This window comes from Idiotropiscis lumnitzeri, chromosome 3, assembly GCF_059441095.1.
Source record: "Idiotropiscis lumnitzeri isolate Australia: NSW breed Sydney's pygmy pipehorse chromosome 3, RoL_Ilum_1.0, whole genome shotgun sequence".
Taxonomy (NCBI): Eukaryota; Metazoa; Chordata; class Actinopteri; order Syngnathiformes; family Syngnathidae; genus Idiotropiscis; species Idiotropiscis lumnitzeri.
In genome coordinates this window covers 10,026,515-10,050,230 of record NC_142393.1, presented here as the reverse complement: position 1 = coordinate 10,050,230, position 23,716 = coordinate 10,026,515, and the positions used below count along the sequence as shown (strand labels likewise).

Genomic DNA, 23,716 nt, shown 5'->3' with positions numbered 1-23,716 from the left:
ATGTCAAGTAATATCTACATATTTATATTCTGATATTTAGTAACTTTGAATCACAAAATGTCTTTATAGTTATGCCCTACAAATGTTTTATGATTTACAACGTGTCTTTCCTCTTGCTTAACATTTCCCATAAAAACGATCACAAATGCATCGTGGTGGTTTCAGTTCTTTTTCTCTGGTTCCTTTTCAAATGTGCTTTTACCTTCAAGCTGTCTTTAACATCAATGCCACTGAAGACAGACTCGTTATGCTGTTGCAATACACCAGAGGAGTCTGTGAGCTGAAGTGCCAGGATGAAGCGGACATTTTGCATTCGCACGATAGCAGAAAACAAAATGAAGTATGGCATTTCTTTTCTGCTCTTGTGTCCTCTTCATAATTATTCATGGAAATATATGTATTAGTCCTGTTGATAGAAGACTTATACTGCAGTTATATACAGGGGACATGCATCCACCCATAAAACAGAAATTGGATTTTTAATATCCCTAACTCCCTATACAAATAGTTGAGTATCTGGAGTGGTCACCCACCCAAGTGTGAAATTAAACAGCCAACTAAATCTGTCAACTGCCTCCATTTCTGAGACTACTTTTGCCCCACTGTTAAATACAGTATAAATGAGGCTAATTATGCATAAATAACTTTCACCACAATATTTAAAAAAATGGTCTCTTCGGTTGCAAAGTCACATGCTTTAGAGGAAAAAACTTCCTTACACATTACATCACAATTGTTTGAAATGAAGAGAATTGCACCAGCAGAGGATAACCTTTTTTAAGAGACAAAAAAGTGCAGGCTGTTCAAGACCAACTCGAACTTGCACCAAATTGAGCTTCTTGCAGTTCTGCTTGCATGTACTGTCTCCTCCTGCTCCTTCTCTCCCTCTGCTCAGCTCACGAGACAAAGTTGGAGCCCAAGGCACTGTCCATGGTGCTGAAAGCGAGCACACGCTAGTGCTGAAAAACAAAGAATCGTCACTCCTCTCATGCGATACATACCCCCGACTCCCCCCGTCCGTCCACCCATCCCCAACCCCCACCATCAACAGTGTACACGCATGGCTATACTGAATATTGTCAAAACTTATTATTCAGTGAGGAGAAAGAGGAGATGTGTATTTATAGATCAATCTGATGAACTTATAAATAGACATCCTCTCCTCTGGACTGCACACACACATGCATACACACCGAGATAAAAAGCTTTGTTGCTGATTTGATCATTCCCTCCTCTTATCATCACATCATCTCCCAGAGGCGTATTAAAATACCTAAAACACTTTTGTTGCAGATGGGCACTCATCTGTTTTAATATTTCCATAAATAAGTACAAAAAAAAGACCCAGCATTTTTCCTCTCGAGGAGTAAAAGGTGGAATCTTGTGAGAAGGAAAATTGCATGTAATGGTCAAGTCACATGCAGGGCAGCAATGTTGGCGAATGGACAACAGGGAGCAACACGGGGACATATTTAAAGAGAATCGAGGACTGCGCCGGAGCAAACAAATGAAAAGGTGTAAAAAATTTAGAGGTGAACGGCGATTGTGAATATTGTAGATCAGATGAGATTGATAAAGAGGCACAGTATCCAGAGGACATTTTGCATAAGGATCTTCAATGGATCAGTGTTCAGGGGTGCAAATTGTTTGTTTGCTTCAATACAGACACGCCTGCTTGGTTTTAGTTACATAAACAGAAATGCCCTTGAAATAAACTATTTTAAGTTAATGCCCTAGGACTTTCCACTTTTAAGGTCATGAGCACGTGTTGCAGCCAGCAGTGGTGATTTATATATTTATTTTAATTCTTACACAGATTGCAAACGCAAATGGAGCAGCATGCAGAGCACTGATTGATGAATTTAATGTCAAATATGCCAATAAATCCAGTGTCAGCACAGAATGGTCTTAAATGACCTGTTGGGGCAAAAGGCAGTCAAGTTGACATTTTGTGATTGGTCTTGCGTCATATTGAGTCGTGCAGGTTATTAGAATGAATATTGATGTTCAGTCATTGGGTTTAAGAATGAAAAGAGGAAGGGTATGCAAAGCACTGTCATCTCTGTGATTGTTGTTGAAACTAAATAGGGCTATAGTTTTGACAGTAGAGAGAGAGAGAGAGAGAGAGAAAATGGATGGACTACTTTAAAAAATATATATTTTATATACCGTTTTTCTCAGTCGCTTTGTGACATTTCTCAAAGCAGAATAGAAATTTGCACACCAGCCAATGCATTTCGCAAAACAATTTGATGCAAATAGCAAAACCTCATGGTCCTCCTGTAAAAGCTATTTTGTTTCCTAAAACAACCTTTAGGACATCTCTCAAAAGTAAATATTTGAGTCACTGAACATGTCAGTGCCGTCACAATGACACGTCTTTTGTGTCATCGCGTACGGATAAGACAAGATAAGTCCAATTGCTTCGTCATGTTGTCAACATAACGTTGGACTCTGGAGGGGTGTTCGGATGTAAACTGCCGCTAAAATTTTGATTTTCTAAATTGAAAGTTACACTTTTGTGTATACAGCAGATTTCACTTTTAATGTTTGTAGACAGCACATAGCACAAAAAAAATGATCAACAAAAAGTAGAAATGCAAACATGGGACAATCGTCATCGGACACCGTCGAAATGAGAGTGCAACGTTCCGACTTCCTTTGGGTCACACATTTTTATCCGTGTCACAACCATCATCTTGACTTTCAGATGAATGCTTCACAGAATGTTTAGGTTCATCAACCCTTCGGACTCTGATGTGCCACCATCACCCTTTGAACAATTTTTCTCCTCACAAATATTCTCTCCCCTCACGCCCTCTAAATCCCATCAATCCTTATCACTCTTTCTTTCCATGCTCCTGACTCCTTCCCATCTGATGGTTAATTCATGGAGTCTGGCTGAACATGCTCCCTCTCCATTATTAATATAACATTAGAGAGACAAGAGGGAGGAGGAGAGAAAGGAAGGAGAGGCCGGAAACGAGGAAAGAGGGGGTGGATGGGAAGACAAGGAATGTGGAGAAAGAGGAAAGAGAGTGAAATGAAGACGGGGCATCTGGGATGGGGTGAGGAGCGGCAAAGCGAGAAAGTCGTTAGCCCCCCAATAGCCACACCAGTGAGAGAGGGACAGATGAGAAGCAAGGAAACGTGTCGGGAGGGGGGGGGGGGGGAACGGCGCGGCACGTGATGCCATTGCAATGCACGCAATGTCTCCTGTCCCACCATGAGAGGCGCAAAGCATGAGGAGGAAGCGGCGGAGATCATGTCAATCTTTTTCACATGGGCATTCAGAAAAGGATTTTTTTTTCAGGCAAGAGGCTAAATGATTTGTCGGCTTTTCTTGAAAAAAAAAAAAAAAATTAAAGGAAAGAAATGCCACCTCAGTATCGCCTTAGCCAGATTTCAGTGTTCACACACTTCCATTTGAGCCTTTGTGTATTCTGCTCAACGTGAACGCAGCAGCGTGTCCTGAAATAACCTGCACACAGACTTATTTCTCACGTTCCTCTGACAGTAAGTGTGTGAGCGTGTTTACCTCTCAAGGCTATACAAGCTTGGAGCAGGCAATGTCTTGAGCGGAGATGTGTAATAACGCCATGTGTAGTTACTCCATTACAATTACACGTCACTTTTGCGATCAATTATACTTCGAAAGTAGTTTTAACGCGACATGCTTTTTAACCACTGCACCCCGGATTAGCGCCTGAATATTGGGGTTGACTCTGATGAAATTATTCTAAATTAACAGTACACTTAAGTCCATTTTTTGGCTGTCAACTCCACCTCTGGTCTTGACTCATCTTTGCAATATAGCGGCCCAGTCTTTACTTAATATCAGATCAATACCAAATCTTTCCGTATTTCATATCACTCATGTATGATTCTTCGAAAGCTGATACAAGTCTGGTGGTGGAGGGTGAATGCGCAGCATATGTTTGAGGTCGGAGATGACAAGTTCCATTCTATGATCATTCACGGTTGCATCAAATAACTGTACGGCGTAGGGGAACGAGTATCCTGAAGGTCGACATGAGGGTTTGCCGTCGGACGGATTATAAGAGGAGACGCTACACATTTCTTGATGAGGAAAGGAACAGAGTGAAAAGAACCAATATGCTTAGCAGCACACTTGTATGTCACATGGGGAGACCTAAAGTGATAAGGCTTTAAAGATTTTACTCAACATTAGTTATTGGAACCAAAGGAACTTTGCCACAGATTTTTTTCATCATAAAACAGACGACGCAACAGTAGGTTGTGCAGCAAGAAGATACAAAGGCAGTTCACAAGAGCCCTCATTGCTCAACACTAAAAAAGATTGCAGGGATGAAAAAGATGGTTTTAAGGAATTCAGGCTATTTGGGTCTGACTCCTTGTGGACAGCACTTTCAGGCAGAGGGACCACATGGAAGGTTGCGGAAGATAATGAAGAGATATGGAAAACCAAGCTGTGATGCGATTGCAATGACAGTACGGATCCTGAAGGCATCAAGATGGTTAGTCAGTTATTCTCTGGCCGGATGAGGTGGCCATGTGCTCTTCTCCTTCATGTGCGCTAATGATCTGGTGCTAATTAAGGATTCCTAGGTGGGGATGTGTGTGAGTGGCGTAATCATTGACTCACGCTAACACGTCCCTTGTACCACAGAAGCCCAACAGCTTGCTTACGGAGTGAAGCTTTGTAGCATATATATTACGAGCGGGGCATATCATGAGCCTGTACATGTTGCCCCCCTGCAGACTGCAGTCCTCAACCGAGCCAAAAGAGCCTCTGATCAACACATTTGTGGGAGCAGAAAATTTAGGACAGAAAGCAGGATGCCCACGTGGGCACGGCAAGTTAGCAAGTTGATGGAATGTTGGAGGGAAAAATTTATTCCCCCAACGCATTGTGGCAAATGAGAAGGACCAAAACTTGGCTTGATGCTATTTACACGCTAAATAGTTGGTCGGAATGATAAGGCTCTCATATTGCATTTTTCTATAATGTGCAGTTGAACGCAAAATGAGGTCAATCTGCTGCCAGCAACACAAAGCAACAGAATCCCGGCTTTGCCGCACAACTGCGACTCTGCAACCAGGAAGAAGGAAATGAAGAATTGTCTCCCCACGGTGTTAAGCCTCGGTAGTGCAGTTTGTGTTTTTTTTTTCGTCATAGCTCTGTCTCGTGCGCAAATTCCCTCACGCATGCATGCGCCGACACACATTTCCCCACAGAAATGACGCACTGGCGATTATACACGCGCAGCTGCATGAACAACTGGTGTCTTGCGTGTGCAGGTCTGCCGGCAGTGTCCTCAGATACACTTGGCCTCCATGTCGTACAGTTGGAGAAGGTCAGAGATCACAGCATCTATGTCCGCTTTGGTCACACCATCACAAAGCACCTGCACACACACGCACATATTGGCCTTAAAGTGAGGACTTCAAACAGCCCAGATTTTCTTCCCTGGAGGAAGAGGGAAGCATAACAAATCTCGAGTTTTTTTTTTTTTGTTAAAGCATTTGCATTTGAATAGAGCACCTTGCAAAGAGGAGCTTCAACAAAAGAGACCTGATTAGTGAAATCGCTTGACAATAGAACGTTTTTAAGTGCGCCACCGTCCAATTAATATAACAGGGTGAAGACTTTGAAGATCGACTGGCGCCTGAGAGGTAGGTGGTAAATCATCTTAAGTCCAGCTCCAAATAGTGGATTTGATTTTTGGGGCGATTTTATCACCAGAGTACAAAAAGTAACTGATCTGTACAATAACTTTCTTGGCATTGTGCCATTTCTGTCATCGCAAAGTAACTTAGTGATGGAGTTAGACCCCCAGAAATAACAAGAATCAGACAATAGTAATAATAAATAAAAATGATGGGAAATTTAACCAACTAAAATCAGAATTTGCTTTTTTTAATTGTCATTGAATGTAATTATTTTAAAAAACAAATTAATGAAACAGGCCTGGACAAAACTGTTGGCATAAAATGACCCTAATTGAACCATAGAAACATGTTCAACCAAGATGTGTCCTCTAATTAGTAACACAGGAGTCTTCAAACTTGTAATGAGTCTGTCGGTGACAAGTAGTCACTGTGTCGTTTGGTGACATGGCGTGCGCCACACTAAACACGGACCAAAGAAAGTGCACGAGAGAGTTGTCTCAGGAGATTAGAAATATAATTATAGACAAGCATGTTAAAGGTGAAGGCTATAAGGCCATCTCCGAGCATCTTGATGTTCCTGTGTGACGACAGTTGCACACATCCAAAAATTTAAGATCCATCACCGGACATGGCCACAAAAGAAATATTGATGATAAATTAAGGAAACATAAAATAAGTGTCAAAAGCATGTCAGATCACACCATCCGTCATTGTTTGAGCCAAAGTGGACGTCAAGTGAGACGACCAAAGGACACTACTGTTAAAAATACATCTGTGGAAGGATTTGAAACATGTCAACCAGAGAAAGCAACCTGAGACAACTGGAGTTGGAGTTTGCTCATGAAGCGTGGGCCAAAATACCTGCGGAGAGGTCCTGAAGTCTCACTAAAAGTTACAAAAATCGTTACATTGCAGTGATTCCCTCAAAAGCATTTGCAAGAAAATATAAAGTTAGGCAACTATCATTTTTGTCCAGGCCTCTTTTATGAGTTTATTTCTAAAAATAATTCAATTAAACCACATTTCAAAAACAATATCTGATTTTCATTGATAAATGTTCCCTTTTTTTTTATTACTTTCATCAGATTGAAGATATTTCTGTGACCATTGTGAGGTTTTCTTTAAATTTACAGAGGACTTTGAATTTATTGTTACAACTGTCTTTTGTATTTAATATGTCTGATTTTTATTTAATGCACAGAACTGTGTATGCAGCTGCTGTTGTTATTAAAGTGCTCTATAAATAAAGCTGAATTGAGATTGTGAAACCGTCTTCATCATCACCGCACAATTGCGTGTATTTTTTATCGCAATGTTTTCATAACACTGGTCACTGTTGGGATAGTGGTACATCTCTCCGACTTCAGTGCAGGCAGCGTGAGTTCCGTTCCCACTTAGTGATGGAGTAGATATGTGAGAGCGACTGTCTTTCTCGCTATGTGAGCAGACCAATTGAAGCATTTGCCACCGGCATGGCAGCGAAAGGGCTTCTCTCCCGTGTGGAATCAATCGCGCCTCGTGAGCATGTTGACCACTGTAAAGCTCATTCGGCACACCTGAGCAGGCTCAGCGGTACAGAAAATAGATGAGATGGATGTTTTGATGATACGAAAAGTTGAGATGCATGGTTTCAGATGCCCACGACGTAGCCCAGTCAACATATTATTCCACTGAGAACGGTTCCAATTGATTTGTTAGATACACACAAATGCATGCGCACGCCCACACAAACCAACATTCAATAGCATAAACATCTTGGTGCAGTATAACAAATGCAAGTTAGAAATTAGTAGATTCAAAATAAGTTAATTTAGAAATTTACCGAAATAAACATTTTTAAAAAAATTTAAATCAAGCTGCCAATACACACCTGCCACCAACGTTTCTCCCCAACAGGCAGCTCCACTCCATAGCTGTTGAGAGCCAAATACAGTGTTGCTATGGCGATGTGTTGGGGCGTGTGCCGGATACACATGGAGCCATGGTAGCAGTCTCTAAGCAATGCCCAAGAAGTCTCAGCAACAGGGCATCGAGACCAAGCATGGCGGTTCACCAGCGACTTTACAGACATCACATAGTGGAGTAGATACTGAAGAGAGGACGAGACAGAAGACTCACTAAATACTGCACTCTTAGTTTCAGAACAACAGACTATAATTCATAAAGTACACAGGAAACCGAAAAAAAAAAAAGACATTCCGACTGTAAGAGTGCACATGAGGACTCTAGGACAAGCGTGACAATATGTCATGCAAGGAGGATGGCCGCTAACCGGGGAGGACACGATTACTCACTCCAGCACGCACGCATACGCACACACACCTTGTGTGGGTGTTCAAAGGAGACTTGGAAGTTGAGATGTCGAAGGATGAGCAGCTCACACTGCACCACACTGTCCCGTAGTTCCCAAAACTCCTTATCACATTCTAAAGGGGGGCTGCCACTGTTAAAGTACCTGGGAGGTGGGAGACAGTTTTATCGTGGACAACTATGATATAATCCATCAGAGTGATAAGTGGACACAATAGGATATTTATTCGTGGTTTTGACCAAAATAATTCATGACCTCAACAAGTACATAAGTAACTGTAAAAAAGTTCCGAGTAGGGGAGGGACTTTTGGAATGCTCTGCATGGGAGAATATGTCCTTATAGACTGTGGTTTCCCGGTATGTGATTCACATCAACACTACACTGTGTGTGTGTGTGTGTGCGCGTGTCCTATTGCACTCATTTAATCATCTCATATCGCTGCAGTTGCGGGGTGGGAGGAGGTTGAAATATGTTGGGGATATGCAGTGTGAACATAGCCAAAGTCTTCAACAACACTGATGGACTCCCATAAGCACGCACGGAAGCAAAACGACGAAGGGAAAAGCGACATTTTACTGCCTGCAAATCAGGATGTCCCATATTTTTATAACGCTTGGGGACATAACAGTTGAGCAACTCGAAAAGATTAGGTTGCAGCTACAAAGCACAAATGACTGCAGGAGTGGCCTTTTCACATCAGTGCCAAAAAAAAATTGAAATTGGTTTACAAAGCCCCTGACTGTGACACTTAGGTTCGAATTGCATTCAAAGCACTCACACAAAAACAGCATGTTAATGCCGCGTTCACTTGCAATTCGGAAACATCAGCATTAGACAATAGGTCATGTAACCCAGTAACAGCAAATTCCAAAAATATGCATTGTAGGTTAATTGAACACTGTATATTGTTCCTAAGTGTGTTTGTGAGTGTGAATGGTTGTTCATCTATGTGTGCCTTGCCCTTCAAGGTGTATCCCGCATCCACTCAAAAATATTTTTACCTGTGGCTTACGTTGATGATGTCACGGGTCCTCATGTGCTGCTCCTCCACTTTGCCTGCCAGGTATAAGCAGCTCATGGCCACCAGGTAGGGTTCATACACACTTAGACTGACACGTTTGAAGAAGTTGTGGTACAGCACACACGCTGTAGCAACAGGCACAGATCGCATGCCCAGTTTCACACCTAAGCAAGGAATGAATATTCATGTTTCATTTTATCCAAACAGATGTGTTCATACAATTTCCCCTCATTGATGGTGTTCTTTAGTATTCGCATTGAGAGGAAGCAGATGAGGTGGGCGTATCCCTGAGGGGTGTTCCGGGCACATCCCATCTGGAAGAGATCCTGGGGATGACCCAGGACACGTTGGAGAGACAGTCTCCCGGCTAGCCAGGTGTTGGTACTAGATGTGATCGGCTTTCGGGATTGTGTCTGGGTCCTTCGGTGGCCTGCGCGCCTGCTGATGAAGTCACTCTTTATTATATTTCTATGCATCCATGTTTGTCACCCCTCTTTGTTGTATTGTATGTTCTGAGTTATTGAATAATAAGCGAATCAAAATTTGCAAATAAAACAAAATATACAGGGGCAAAGAAATATATTTGAGAAATACGTGAATAAAGCGTGACATTATCAGCAGGCGTGCAGACCACCGAAGGACCCAGATACAATCGCACAAGCCAGTCACCTCGAGATACCTCTGGAAGGCCGGGATGAAGTGGCTACAGAGACGGAAGTCTAGGCCTCCCTGCTAAAGATACTGCCTACGCAGCTCAACCCCGGATAAGTTAAAGAGGATGGATGCATGGACGGATGGGTGGATTTTGGATGGGACCCTTGACTATGTAACCGCTATATGGACCAAGTAGGCCTTATGTGTTTTTGCCCCACCGGCTCACCCCTAAATTGAAGTATTAAAACGGCATTTAAAAATACTACTACTACTTTTACATCTCCAAAAACTAAAACCACAGTTAGAAAAATAACTTTGCGCTAAAAGGGCAGAATTGTGGCTGCAGTACACCTCAGTCCATTTCATCTAATCGGCTGTGCAGTCATTGAAGAGATGAGTTGCTGGTTACCTGCTTCCATTATGAAGCGACACACACTAAAGTGTGTTTTCATGTCCCGAGAAATTTCCGACTCGGCACCTTCGCCAGACGAGCTCCCGGCAGCCGGAACCAGAGGTTGATTCTGGGCGGCAGAAGACTGAGAGGACGGACCCGGTTCCATGACTGCTGGATCATAAGCACTTTAAGACAGTAACTAACTACTGGTTCGCGCGAAACCTTTTTTCAAGTCGAAGTTACATACAAACAGCGACGCCCGTAAACTGTTGTCAAAAAAGTGAACGGAACACTCGCCGTGACTGAACGGTTGAACACGCTTGCACCATGCTAACAGTTACAAGCAGCTACCGGAAGTAAATAATAGAATATCCGGTCAAGTGCTGAACAGCTGCGCTATTAAATCATGTTCCGAGGATGATTTTTGAATCATTCGCTCACTAAGTTTACTTCACTCTATCGGTTCACTATATGGTTTCCTCATTAATTTAAAAATTGTTTGGTAACATTAATCGGCTGCACCGTCAATTACGTCATTGCTGTAGCATAATCTGAAGACGATGAGCGATATATAGTGAATTGTAATTTCACGTTCTAATTATGTATAATTAAAACGTAAAATTCCAATAGGGTGTTTTCGCGAACTATTCACGTAACTCTGTTTCTCAGATTAAAGTATAAACAGATTTTGTGTATTCGTATTTTTTATATTCAGTGATATATTTTAAAGCCTTTCCCCACCGCTTTCTCAGCTCTCTATCTTTGTGCAAACGAAACGCCATCGTATTAGAAAAGTTTGCTGAGCAATTAATAACAATCAAAGTAGTTACCTGTACTTCGGGGATAAAGTTATCCAGGAAATCTTTGGAGGCTGGTTTCACCATACTATGCAGTACGCACATATGAGACTGCTTTTGTTTCAAAGGCGACGCATTTTACTCGCAAAATGATGCCATGATTGCCAAATACAATTAAAAGTCTTTGATCGGTTACAAACCAAAAGTAGAGTAGTTGACACAAGCAACACGTGAATGAGGCATATTCGCTCATTGTTTTGCTTTTCCACATCAAATATGGCGGTAATCTCGACGTTCAAAGCTGTGCTCAATAGGGTGCTCATGTTAAGTACCTCTCTAATCGAAGGTAACGGAGTAAAACAACTAATAACGCTTCCGATAATCTTTCCAAGTGAATATTATTTCGCTCTTGAATAAGACCAAACGTAAATATAAGTTAGTTTATCAAAAACGCGGTGTATTGTTCTGCCGCAAGGCTCCCAAACTTTCGACCGTAAGAGGTCACGTGGCTGGGTTGCTATGCAACGGGTCCCTTCAACAGATTAATTTGTAAACAGTCGCAGAAATGTCGTCGAACTACTCAGCAAACCAGGTGAATATCAACAATTTTAAAACTGAGCTTTGGTGTTTGTCGCATTATCATTGTAACCTTTCTTTCCATCACCAGTACGATGATGCCTTCAAGCCTCAGAGGCTGCAGAACTGGTGTGCGGTGAAGCAGTTTGACAAGGTCGCTCATGTTATGACAGTTTTATTATGTTGAAAGAAGTACATTCCAAAGATATCACTGTCATCACCTGTCCAAACCTTTTTTTCTAAGGGCTGCACACTGAAAATCGAAGAATGCAAGGGCCATGTTGATACTTACCTTTGCAATCCAGCAGTGTAGTTAACGACATATAAAGCAATTATAAATTATCTGCATTACACACCGTATATATAACTTTTCAAAACAGCTAGATGATAAAACAAAAAGTAAAGGATTTTTCATTATTTTTGTGTGGCTCTCGCAGTGCATTCCGCACTAATATTGTCTGTACTGAGCAGCAGAAGCACACGCAATCATTCTCTCAACTTTATTCATAATACATTTGGAAAAAAACTAAACAACTGCAGCTGAAAGAAAGGACTGAACATAAATGCAAAGTAAATATAAAGCACAATTTTAAAAAAATGGTTAGACAGTTGCTGTGGCTCTAACTCACAATACAGGCCGCTAAAAAATGCAAGGGCCCCGAGCCATTGTTTCTACACACCTTGTATAAAATGTGTGTTTTTAGAAATCCAGAGCACCAAGGGGTCGCACCAAGTTTATTGCAGATAACAGAGGACATTTGCTCCCTGGAATGGCAAAGGTAAACACTTAAAAGCTAGCGTTATACATATATTTTTTCTTAAAAATGGAAAGTGTGATCATGCGTCAACATTACCTGTGATATGGTGGCATGCACCAGAAAGGCAGTGCTTGGCCTGACTTTAAAGGGACATGGGATCTCCCTGCTCGTATACCAGTGCAGAAAATCAACCCTACGAGCCGCTCTGTGGAGGGTCTTGAAAGGCTCAAGGCTTGGGGCTTGGACCCTCAACATACAAGCAACTCTGGGCAACTAAGAGGCAGCAAAAACACTGATGCGTCGCAGGATACTAGCAAGCAGGTTAGGCCTACTTACACAGTTCATCATTCTTTTACTGTGAACATAGATCATAAAAATAGCTCATATCAACGTGGACAGACACGCTCTTTGACTTTGATATCAATCTGAGTTTGAAGTCGCAAAAAAAGCAAAGGGTGTTTTGAAAAAACTTGTTAGCCTTTCCAACCTTATATTTGAAGTGACTGCTTGATTTGGACCTAATCCAATATGTTCAAATCTGTACTCTCACCATCATTTCAGAAGACTGGGGGTGTGCAGCAGGCCGGTGCCGTCTCACCCTCCTTGTCCCAGCAAGCGTCTCTGAGCCGTCCCATTTCTGCAGACCACAGAACTGGCAACCGGGGACAGGACACGCAGGCAGATGAGGTCTCATCTGTCACTCTGCCTGCCGCGGACAGGCAAAATGCCGGCAACACTGACAAGCAGGCCGCAGAGCCAGAGAGCGATGTCAGCTTTGCAGCCCATATGACAGAAGGCCATCATGTGAGGCCTAATACTGGTCCGCGCTCAGCCCTTAGCCCCAGATGAATAAAAATAATAAATGCATATTAGCCCCTTTTCTAAATTAGGCCAATTGTACTCATGAAGCAGATCAGACTACTGTATAAATAGGACTTTCTAAGAAATGTTGTTTGAATGTGATAGTTCTCTGGTCTCTCACCTTAACAGCTGTCCATTTAGAATGCTCTGTGTTTCAAATTTCACCACATAAAGTCTTGTAACGAAAGAGATTGTTTTGCAATTTCATAACTCCTATTTCCCTATTTCCAAAATTAAACATTTTCTGTCACATCCAACATAAATTAAGATGAGCAGGACTGTGTTCCCAGCTATTGCTCAAGTTAAATATGAGCTACCGTCGTACATTTGTAGGAGGAAAAAGAAAGCGTATGCTGGAAGGGCCTCAGCGTTGACATACTTGCATGTTGGAGTACACAATCTAAATCCATCTTGAGAATTTTGAGAAAAAACCCAGAACAATCCCCTGAGCACACATTGACTCTCACCCCATGACTTGTGACTCAACAGAATAAAAGCTCATGAAACATGTGCGTCACCACATCCTCATCCGCTCCACGCTACAAGTTAAGGAATAGTGAGTGAGTGCATCTAAATAAAGTACACACATGAAATTAATCATACCCCCGATATTTATTTCTACCAAATCACTTCAATTTGTTGGCAACGGCAAGTTATACAAGTTTTTTTTTCAAAGAGATTATCATTGGTGAAACCATGCACACTTAAAATCTCAAGTCATAAATGTTTTCTGCAAAATGTTCAGAGCCCCCCACTAGTTGTAACACGGCATTCGCGTGTTGGTGGAATATGTTAAGCAACAAAAATCGACCCATTCTGATCCATCTCAGGGGGCGGCCATTTTTACCTCTTGCTGTCGACAGAAAATGACATCATAGTTGCTCAGAACACAGCTAACGACCAATCACGGCTCACCTCTTTTCTGGACTTGGTTATGTGACGTTGGCAAGCTGAGCCCTTGGCCACCTGCGGTGTCAAATTCAGTTAACAGCAAGTAGCAAAATGGCCGCCTCCTGAGATGGATAAAAACACTTCTGTGCATTTGATGGGCCGACTTGAATAATCTCCCTCACAATACTATGATTTTGACACCGCGGCCGGACAAATAATATACAGAAACACACTTACACAGTACTAAGTGAGTGTTGGACGACCGAGCTTTTCTTGGAAGATCCGTCTTAGAAATGGCCTCGCAAGTGTATCTTCGATTAATCCATACTTTTAAATCCTTCGAACATTGTGGTTAAAAAAAGCAAGAATATATTTTAGATTTTCAAACGGTCGCTAGTTACGCCTTTCGGGGTGTGTTGATTCCGCATAGCACCGCCCCCTCACGAGTGAGTATCCAATCACAAAACGCGTTCATCAACTTCATCGTAAGGCCAGCGAGAAGGCTTACTGTCACCAACATGCGATCTGATTGGCTATCGCAACTCTCTATCAAATCTGAAATCTCATTGGCTTTGATCGAAGAGAGGCCGTACTGGGGGGGGGGGGTTCCAAAGACTAATAGTTGATAGGAGGTGAAATGTTGTAACGTTATTCAAGTAGCCACAAAGGAAGAGTAATGCTGCAAGCTTTTAACTGCTATCATTACAAGAGGGTCTGTGCTATGTAAATAAAGTATTGTATTCTGCATTCTAACACACTGTTCTTGTTTTAGTAATAATTTAAAAAGTATTTTTTTCAAATACTCTTGATTGGTTTAACGTTATTATCCCTTTGTGCTTCTATAAACTTCTTTCAGTTTGTTTTATTATTTTTTTTTGATAATCAAAAATCATCTCCAATTTCCCCATTGTGGGACTAATAAAGGACATCTTTATCTTTATCATCTCTTTGAGTTGTTGATTCTCAGCAGAAACAAGGTGAAGACATCCCGGGGGACGCACGACACACTAAGAAACATTGACACTGACACCCACTCGGCCCCGCTGTGGGACAGCCCACTATGACACGCTGTCTGAAAGCATGGGCCTTCCACGCAGCTATTATTCATACCCCCATTTTTAAAATAGGCTAAATTGAGCAACACTATAATAGTATCCATCACCCAGGACATGTTTTACAACTTGATCAGGTGAGAGTGATCTTGATTGCAGTACACCAGGCATAAGAAGGACCTGCCCTCGGCAAAGAGGAGCCCCTCTCAATCCACGATTTTACATTAGGGTGAGGCGACTATCTACGGTGTTGAAGGGTCTTCAGCGAACCTTTCATACAATAAATATTGTTGAACAAAGAAACGGCACCAGGAGAGAATCTGTACAAACACATTAAGAACACACAAAATCCAAGCCGAAGACCTACACTTCACAACCTTTGTGTTGGCACCAACCTCCCATCCACTAATCTGCCTTTGAGTGATGCACATTCAGTCCTCTCTCTGAAGACAGTGTATGCAGGACAGTGATGAGTACAGAGAGGAAACCCCTCAGAGCGTTGTCATCTCTTGGTTGCTGCTTTAGACTCACTTTTACATCTGCTGTTTGTCCATTGTCCCTTGCCAACTCAATGCTGTTCCTAATTGTTGATGCATCTTCCTCTTCGTCTTCATTTACCAGCTTCTCTGTTTGTCCACCCACCACTTTATCCTTCACATTTTCACTGGTGCTCTCCTGTGCACCCCCCTCTTCATTTGTCTTCCCAGTATAAAGTAACTCCCCCAATATGAGTGTGCTGCAGGGAGGTGCTTCAGTGTGTGTGTACAGATAGACCCTCCAGGGGAGTATGTGTGGTGGCGTGAAGGCCAGTGTCTGGATGTTAACCAGCTGCATTGCAGCCTGGAAGCTTTGTGGCGAAGACTGAGTGACATTGCGACACTGAACATGTTCTGTTGCACAAACACCAACATCCTCTTCATCAGCAAGCTCAACCCCTAGGTGCAAAAAAAAAAAAAAAGGGGGGGGGGCATTACACAACAAATAAATCACAACGGTGAAAGTCAAACGTTAAACATACAAAACACCTGTTGTGAATTTTGCCGTTGAACCCTTTGTTAAAAAATTGCATTGTTTCCTTGGGAAATAACCTAATATCTTGATAAATCTCTACATATATGAAAGTAGTGCAGTAACTGCTTTAATTGTCAAGAAAAAAAAAACAAGTTTAGCCGGGGTTGTTAATGGAAATGACAGAGAGTCTTCTCCACAAGTACACACCGACTTCTGGTGCATTTCTTTCTTCTGGAAGGCATTTATTCTTAAGGGCAATGTTATAATATGAGCTTCATATGATATTTAACTGTTGTGGGGATCACAGTGTGTGGTATAGTCACAATTTAAAGTAAGCCTGCTGAATTGAATACCAGAACTGCCAAAAAATACGTTTTCAGAAAGTTCACAGAGAACTATGTAACATGTACAATGTCCTGTACAAATTTATTAGGTTTTCTATATCCACAAAGACATTCTGAGATGGTTATGATTTTGGGATAGATTCAGAAGCCAGGGTTCGACTCTAGAAGTGGAGAATAAGAACTGGACACCATGAAGTTGAATTGGCACCATATTATCATTTCACAAAGACAAACAACATTAAACATAAACAATAATCATTAGGAACTAAGAATTCAGTAGCTCGGACCAATACTCTGGAATAGAGGTTGATTAGAGATTACTAAAAAGTGAAGCAAACGAAAGCAAATTAGCTCTCAATACGTTATAGGTTACACCATCGGGGCTACAACAAAATATGATCTCACACCATGAGCAGATCATATAGAGACACATTCCTCATCTTCACATTACATAGAGTCTCATGCAAGATGTAACTGTACTTGTAAATATAACAAAAACAGAACACACTGTATGTATCGTGTGAAATGCAGACGTCCAAATAAATGGATGTTATCATATTCAATAGCTAAGATAATATAACATTCCATCCAGGGCCAGATCTAATCCTTTCAACAGGCACCTTCTTGCAAAGCACAGCGACGTGTGTGTTTAGCCATGACACACAAGGTGCACCTTTCATTAAAGATCGATAGAGGAATCAAAGTGCCACACAAAATGCTGGCGCATGTGACGCTAAAACCCTCTAAATGATAATTAACTCAGGGTGTGAGATTTCACCATTGAGTTAGTTATTTTATGAGGACAGCCCCTGACCGTTGTTTGATAGTGTTACCTCGCAGCCACAGACGCTCAAACTCCGCTGGAGTTAAAGCCGGAAGCAAGCTGAGAGGGACAATGGTGCTGGTCGACAGGGCGTCTGCAGGCGATGGTGAGCGCTCGCCGCCACACTCTGGAGGAGAAACATGGGAAGAAACTGTATTGAGCTGCCGTGCATACTACTTTTGTTGCCATACGACAGCTTAGCCGAAATACGTCCGATTTCTAAGGTCATCATCTTTCTACTCCCCCCCCCTCCTTTTTGTTATGGCATCAAACAAGGACAAAAAGTCAAAATTAAAGCATAACAAAGTTAATCTTCTTTACATTCCTCATCTTTGATGTAACACGCTAAAACCAATCCACAGCAATTGTTTGAAAAAAAAAAAAAAAAGTAGTCTAGTGATGATGGAAAAATAAAGTCTAAGATTATTCTGGATTCTCTGCTGGAATCTCACATCGACAAAAATCAAAGGTCTTCATCTTAAAAAGGGCTCACCTTCGACTTAAGGTCGCATTAAAATATTATATTTTATTTATCGTCAAACTCACCTGTCTGACCACTTTCAAGCTGACACGAGTTAAGGGTGTCTGATAGGTCAGAGTTGAGGTCAAATGCTGCATGTTGACGGTGTCTGCTGTTCACTGATTCTGTCTCCGAGATGCTCTTCCAGAGAGGCTTCAGTGTGTTAAAGATGTGAGCCCAGTGGTTTACGGGCTCTGCGGGACGGCCAATGAGAACGCCGAGCGAGGGGTCTGACCTCCGACCCTGGACCACCTTACGTGTCTCGTCGACCCCGCATTGCAAAAGGCGGTAGTAGAGACGTGCCTGATCACGTACACACATGTCCGTCTCTTCATCTGCAAAAAAAAAAAAAAAAAAAAGAGATTTGAAAATTTAAATATTTTTTCCTCTGTTGCACATGCACACAAGCTCACCTATGGCGTAATGCAGCAGCCTTCCAAGCATGTCCTGAGATTCAGCAGGACGGCACAAAAACACCCTCAAGGTAGCAGTCAGCAGCTCCATCTTGACTGCCGAAGAGGTCTCACACCTCACTCTGTCAATGAACACCTCCAACGTGTAGGGGGCGCTAGAGACTCGATCTCCATATGTTCCCAGCAACCAGAGCAAGGCCTGCTTGCCCTGGCAGGACAAGCAAAATAATCCCTGATTCATCTCACCTTTTCATGCAAAATGAATGAAACATGCATGTGTGTGTGCGTGTGTACTGAGGTCAATTGTATAACCTTTACAGATGACCTTAAAGTGACTTTATAAGTATTAAATGCACATGCCCAATGTTTAAGAACTTTTTGCTGTTGACTAGCAAGGAGGTGACCAGCAAAATTCAACTTTTTGAGCCATCAACCAACCGATGATTTTTCGTGGATGTCCACATCTATGCCTTTCAGTGACTCTTCCAGTCTCTCCGTATTTCTGTTAGAACCTTCTGAAGGGACTTTAAGATCAGCTTCCTCTCCCCTCTGAGAACCGTTTCAAGCCTTGCATTTGTGAAGTAAAGTTGATGAATTTTTAAGTACCATCTTTGTCTCACTTTGTCAAAATATGAACAGCTCGATGGTGAGGACTGTCTAAATATAGATTATAATAGAAACAGTAAACGTTAAGGTCCATTCATGGCTCAAGTATCTATCAGGAATTTTGCCATTCTGCTCCTTGTCAGAGAACAGCAAGTTATAAAAAAAAAAGTGGGGAGGAAAAAAAAAAAAAAAGCTATTTGGATAAGTATCCTTAACTTTTTGTGGGGTGTTGGTGGTGGTGTTTGTGAATTTTGGGGATGAGGCAATAATTTTGGGTCACCCTTACCTGGCTGTCCTGCAGTATCTCCTCACACCCCTCCAGAGCAGAACACACAGTTTCACTACACTGAGGACACACCCACACGAGGTCCCGCATTGTCTGCACCACAGCTGCACAGTAGATAAAGGGAGCAGAGATGGCATACAGTCTGATAAAAAAAAAATATTTTTAACAGTACAGCACATGTAGAAATGAATATTACCAGAAGTGATGTTCTCTTGATTAAGCCCGAGCAGTCCAGTGAGAATCACTAGACATCTGTCGCTGTAGCTTCGCCCAATACGACCTGCAAGTTACGCCATTTCTTAACTAGAAATGCATGGCCAAGTACAATCAATGTGTATCCCACCAGTTATCCTACAAATGTTTATTATACTATTGTTGTTGAACAGTTTCTGAACAAAATAACCAGGCTCCATTAAGGACAGCCCAAAACAATTTTTCTTTATGCCAATTGATGAAATGTCATGTACCATAACAACAAGGAAAATCTAAATGACTCAAACAAATCTGCGACCAGAGCAAGAATATGTATGGTGGGGTATCATGGTTGTTTTGCTGTGCATTAAAATTGCCTCAAGTAACAAAGACAAAGTAAACAAGCAACGTCCACACCTTAATGTGATGAAAAGTGAGTGGCTGTTTACCGACAGCTGATATTGCAGCCTGGGCAGTGTCTGTGTTGACATCGGTGCAGTATTCTTTCAGTTCATCCAGCAATATTGCAACATTGTCATCGTTGACCAGCTCTACTAGCACCTGCGAACACAACAGTACTCATTAGTATCAAGAGCGGACTGTGATCAAATTGTAGCGAATGCACATTCCAAACCTCCCAAGAGGACTTTGTCATTATTCTCACATTCACTATATTTTGTGTAGCTATTCACTCAGATAGATATTAACATAGACTTTGATCGATAGAGACATATAAATCTCGAGAGAGAGAGAAAGACACGCCTACCTGCATCTTCCTCTGCTTGATATACGCTGGCTCAGCATAGCCACAAAAGAAACGTTTGTAGTGTGCCCCCATCATGCCAGGGACAGAACGCAACAGCAACTGTATGATGATCATAACATACGTCAGCGATGAGCAAACATTTGTTCTTCCCAAACATGCGTCACATCAATATTTAGCATGCACAGTAACAGCGAAAAGACTGCCACGCAAATAAATCTGTAGCATTGTTTATACAATAAATATAAACCTATATAAAATTAATTATATATAAATATACACACACACACACACACACAACAATAATGAATTTGTATGAATTGTATCGCAACTGCCATTTTATTTTAACAAGGGCACACTATATGATAAAAAAGCAAGTGGTGGAAACAAGTTACTGATGCAGTGACTTATTACTTTGCGAAAGACTTGATTCGGATTAAAACAGAGGAAAAATAACAAGAGCTTTGAAGACTGTTCAAAGTAGTAGACTATGAGCTGTATTTTTATGGTGACGTTATGTTAGCTTTTATGTTGAAATTAAAACCAGTTCAGAAAGCTTAGTAGGATTCAAAATGTTTAGTTTTTTTATTTTAGGGTTTATATACATTTTAGATATGTTCAAAATGGTCAAAAATGTGCAAAGTAATCTAAAAAACGAGAATCGTGATAAAAATCATGATTTCTTTTTTTTAATTGTGATATGATGTTTTTTTTTGCCATATCGCCCACCCCTAGTTCCAGTACACACTTGCCTGGATGTGGCAGAGCACAGTGAACATGATTTCTCTGGATGCACTCCCACACGCGGCCAACAGGGGAGCCCGTACTCGTTCCAGGGCAGCCAGGCAAACGGTAGGCAAGGCGGAGCACAGGCTGAGGAAGAGGCTCAGCGTGGCGGCCATGACTGGCGGGTGGGGGCTGACCAAGGAGGTGTCCAGCATGGAGAGGATGTCAAAGAGCTCATCCTCAGACTGAGGTCGGTAGCGCTGGAGGATCTTAAGCACTTCGCTCTGACCCCACACGTCACAATCCTTCAGCCTATGTTGGCACACACAAAGCGGTTGTTCATGTCAGTTTCCGGGCCAAATCATCTCTGCTCTTAATCATATCTTTCTCTGTGTATGGTCTGCTTCTCTATGCTATGTTATACACAACACTAAAAAAACTGTTCCGTTTTGGGTATTAAAATTATTATATAAAACTGCTTTTCCGTGTTTCACAACTATTATCTATAATGTTACAGTTTTTTAAAAAAAATATTTACCAACCTGTTTAGGAGGTGATGAGCAATGGGTTTGTTGATCGCAACACCTCCTTCCTCCTTCAGGATCTCCTCCAAAGCTCGAAGGCAGTTGACCATCACTACAGGATCGGTGTCCCTGAGAAGGCTGTACAACTCATTCACCACCGCAGCATCTGTCCAAATGACGACCAAAAGTGTTTTACAAAAGAGCATTCATCTTAAAGAACAGGCTAATTTCATTTGAGCTTTAATGGCTGTCTGGACAATAGATAGACATACAGTTGCACTTTGAAGCTGAAAAAGGTCTCAGTTGGACATAATATACCGTACTTATACACCTAGTCTCACGGTTATATTTGATCAATACAATTGTAAATGTTTCTGCTTCCAAAGTTTTAGCATTCATTTGTTTTTTACTCAACCACCTCACCTATTTCAGAATTCTGTTGGAGATTGTGCAGTTTGGCAAAGCCGAGCACAGCGACACGTCGCACACAAGCCGCTCTGTCCCTCAGTCCCGCTGTGAGCGGCTGTTCCACGTACTCCATCAAACCGGGCAACCTGGAACACCAACACAAATTCAGGTTAAAAGAAAAATTTTTACATGATCGCCACATCTGGAAGGATGACTTGGGTGGACTCAAGATTATGTGTGTCACCTCAGGTTGGTCATGTTTCTTAGGGCCAAGCTGCGGACCATCGGGTTTGGATCCTGACAGTCCTTCCTCAGTGTGTTGATGACCAGTAGAGACAGCTCTGGGTTCAAAGAGGCGTAGGAGCACAAGAAGACATAGACCAGTTTTTTCTGGACAATGTCTACTGAGGCACATGCTTTGACCATCTCACTGAACAGGCTGGAGACATCCACACCCTGTGACATCAGCCTGAGACACAGGAGGAGAAGAATCAGGGTGACACTTGGGAGTACGGTAAATAACTGATCAGATTGTGGACAAGGTCAGCAACATTTAAGGGACAGATTATGACTTTATACTACATTTTTTTAGCTTACAGTTAGCTAAGTACAAAAAGGCAGTGACAGTCTAAGTCATTCATTGCATTGCCATTACATTACAAAAACATACCTTAAAGCATTCTTCGAAGTCTTGCGTATGTATCATTGTTGCAAAGACTTAAAAAAAAAAGTGACGTGAACACTTCCGTTGTTGGTCTCCTCACATTAGTGTAGTAGTTGCCAAAATAAACAAGTTATTTACAACTTACCATCACAATATCACAAAAAAAACACCAATGTGCTTAGGGCTGCTCGATTATGGAAAAAAAAAATAATCACGATTGTTTTCGCAATAATTGAAATCACGATTATTTAAAGGATATTTTTTTGGGGGGGGAGAACAAAACAATAAAATGTTTGATTGTAAAAAATGAGACAAATCTAATTCTTTGAAACAATACAATTATGTAAGTTTCTTTTGGATGTATTGTTTATAAAACTAGTCATTATTAAGTAACGAAGGTGCAATTGTATATATTCAAGAATGGTTTCATAGTATAAAATAATGCATTGGATTGGGTTTTTACCTGCCATACACATTACCTGTCATAAGACTTATGACATTTAAATAAACAAATTCAATAGAACGCTCACATTTTTAATTCAAGTATTGTAGTATATTAGAAATGAATTGCACAGTCCTAAATGTGCTTGATTTACCTTGAGGTCGTCTTCTCAGTCATTCTGGTTGTACTAATTTGCTGAGCCTGAATCAGGCAACAGGACTCTTCTTGTTTGCCTCATTAGTTGTTTTTCCCCTTGTTTTATGAAAACATTCAAATGACTTGGGCAATTATGTAATTAGGCTAACAATATAATTGCTAAAGCTCTCCTATGACACTTCTGGAAGTTAGAACATCGTGCATGTGCACTCCACCAACCTGATGACTTTGAGAATGACGTTCCTGTAACGCAACTGGTCAGACTGGACGTGAGGGTTGGCCAAAGCTCTCCTCAGGTCCCTCACCGTGTCCTCGCTGCCCAGATATGGCATGGTGGACGCAGAAAACCAAAAACCTATCACATTCGTGGTCATAAATCATGTTGTTAAAACTGTGCAGCCCATATTTAAAAAACACGACAGTCACATACGCACATCGATATGAGTCTCAAATTGAATAAAAAATATCCGCAGCGCAACAACTTATAGGCACGTTGAGTACTAAACTCACAAACTCTCACCGTTAACTCCTGACACCTTGGTAGATGTGGTTTTCCCATTTAAATGGTCTTCCGTGTTTCTTCTTCTGCGTTTTCCGTTGTTGAGTCTTCTGCCCCCTGGTGGTAAGAAATTATATTGCAAACAAAATACAAAGAGACGTGGTGATCGCGCCGCTCTCATTTGGTAGAAGAACATGTAATTGATCCGCTGTCATTTTGTACCTTCATTTTCGTAGTTGTAGTCTGTCTATACTGAGTCGTTTTAAAATGAGAATCCAACCGTTTAGTGTTCGTGAGGACATCTAGGTAAAAGCTTTAATTTTCCGATTTTCGGCTTCCGTCACAATAATTGGCACCTCGTGCTCCAC

The 23,716-nt window shown here is 41.6% G+C and overlaps 3 protein-coding genes across 7 annotated transcripts; 1 reads left to right on the top strand and 2 right to left on the bottom strand.

Annotated features, from left to right (window-relative positions):
• Window positions 1-4,162: 4,162 nt before the first annotated feature.
• Window positions 4,163-10,386, bottom strand: ccnq (cyclin Q). 2 transcript variants are annotated; one of them, XM_088290441.1, is made up of 5 exons: window positions 10,052-10,386; window positions 8,969-9,152; window positions 7,978-8,110; window positions 7,526-7,744; window positions 4,163-5,390 (listed from the first exon to the last, which is right to left on the bottom strand). In XM_088290441.1, exons 1-5 carry the CDS (start codon window positions 10,200-10,202, stop codon window positions 5,301-5,303), a joined length of 777 nt encoding a protein of 258 aa, XP_088146567.1. In that variant the 5' UTR covers window positions 10,203-10,386; the 3' UTR covers window positions 4,163-5,300. The 2 variants fall into 2 exon arrangements, with proteins under 2 accessions (XP_088146567.1, XP_088146566.1); XM_088290440.1 differs by lacking the exon at window positions 4,163-5,390 and adding an exon at window positions 6,086-7,325 and having other exon boundaries at window positions 10,052-10,204.
• A 352-nt stretch (window positions 10,387-10,738) lies between these two features.
• On the top strand, window positions 10,739-14,502 carry cfap126 (cilia and flagella associated protein 126). Its single transcript, XM_088290442.1, is given in 7 exon segments — window positions 10,739-11,425; window positions 11,501-11,563; window positions 12,114-12,188; window positions 12,288-12,488; window positions 12,729-12,898; window positions 12,900-12,952; window positions 12,955-14,502. Coding segments are annotated over 7 exon segments (651 nt in total). The 5' UTR covers window positions 10,739-11,398; the 3' UTR covers window positions 13,017-14,502.
• On the bottom strand, window positions 13,583-23,439 carry ap4b1 (adaptor related protein complex 4 subunit beta 1). 4 transcript variants are annotated; one of them, XM_088290436.1, is made up of 14 exons: window positions 23,370-23,439; window positions 23,069-23,204; window positions 21,832-22,056; window positions 21,603-21,733; window positions 21,198-21,345; window positions 20,682-20,967; window positions 19,933-20,031; window positions 19,616-19,727; window positions 19,171-19,254; window positions 18,975-19,078; window positions 18,083-18,290; window positions 17,696-18,004; window positions 17,160-17,276; window positions 13,583-15,906 (listed from the first exon to the last, which is right to left on the bottom strand). In XM_088290436.1, exons 2-14 carry the CDS (start codon window positions 23,179-23,181, stop codon window positions 15,377-15,379), a joined length of 2,466 nt encoding a protein of 821 aa, XP_088146562.1. In that variant the 5' UTR covers window positions 23,182-23,204; window positions 23,370-23,439; the 3' UTR covers window positions 13,583-15,376. The 4 variants fall into 4 exon arrangements, with proteins under 4 accessions (XP_088146562.1, XP_088146561.1, XP_088146565.1 ...); XM_088290435.1 differs by having other exon boundaries at window positions 13,584-15,906; window positions 23,284-23,387; XM_088290439.1 differs by having other exon boundaries at window positions 15,760-15,906; window positions 17,141-17,276; window positions 23,284-23,387.
• Between the last annotated feature and the right edge of the window lie 277 nt (window positions 23,440-23,716).

Bases quoted from the DNA above. Each gene is read 5' to 3' on its own strand.
- ap4b1 (XM_088290436.1), bottom strand. From the start codon at position 23,181: ATGCCATATCTGGGCAGCGAGGACACGGTGAGGGACCTGAGGAGAGCT. The intron at 20,032-20,681 runs GCAAGTGTGTAC...ATCATCATACAG, and splicing joins CTGTGCTCTGCCACATCCAG to TTGCTGTTGCGTTCTGTCCC. The intron at 15,907-17,159 runs GTAACACTATCA...TTTTGCACCTAG, and splicing joins TGAGCGTCTGTGGCTGCGAG to GGGTTGAGCTTGCTGATGAA.
- ccnq (XM_088290440.1), bottom strand. From the start codon at position 10,202: ATGGAACCGGGTCCGTCCTCTCAGTCTTCTGCCGCCCAGAATCAACCT. The intron at 8,111-8,968 runs GTAAAAATATTT...CCCACCTCCCAG, and splicing joins ATCATCAACGTAAGCCACAG to GTACTTTAACAGTGGCAGCC. The intron at 7,745-7,977 runs GTGTGTGTGCGT...TCCTCTCTTCAG, and splicing joins CCTTTGAACACCCACACAAG to TATCTACTCCACTATGTGAT.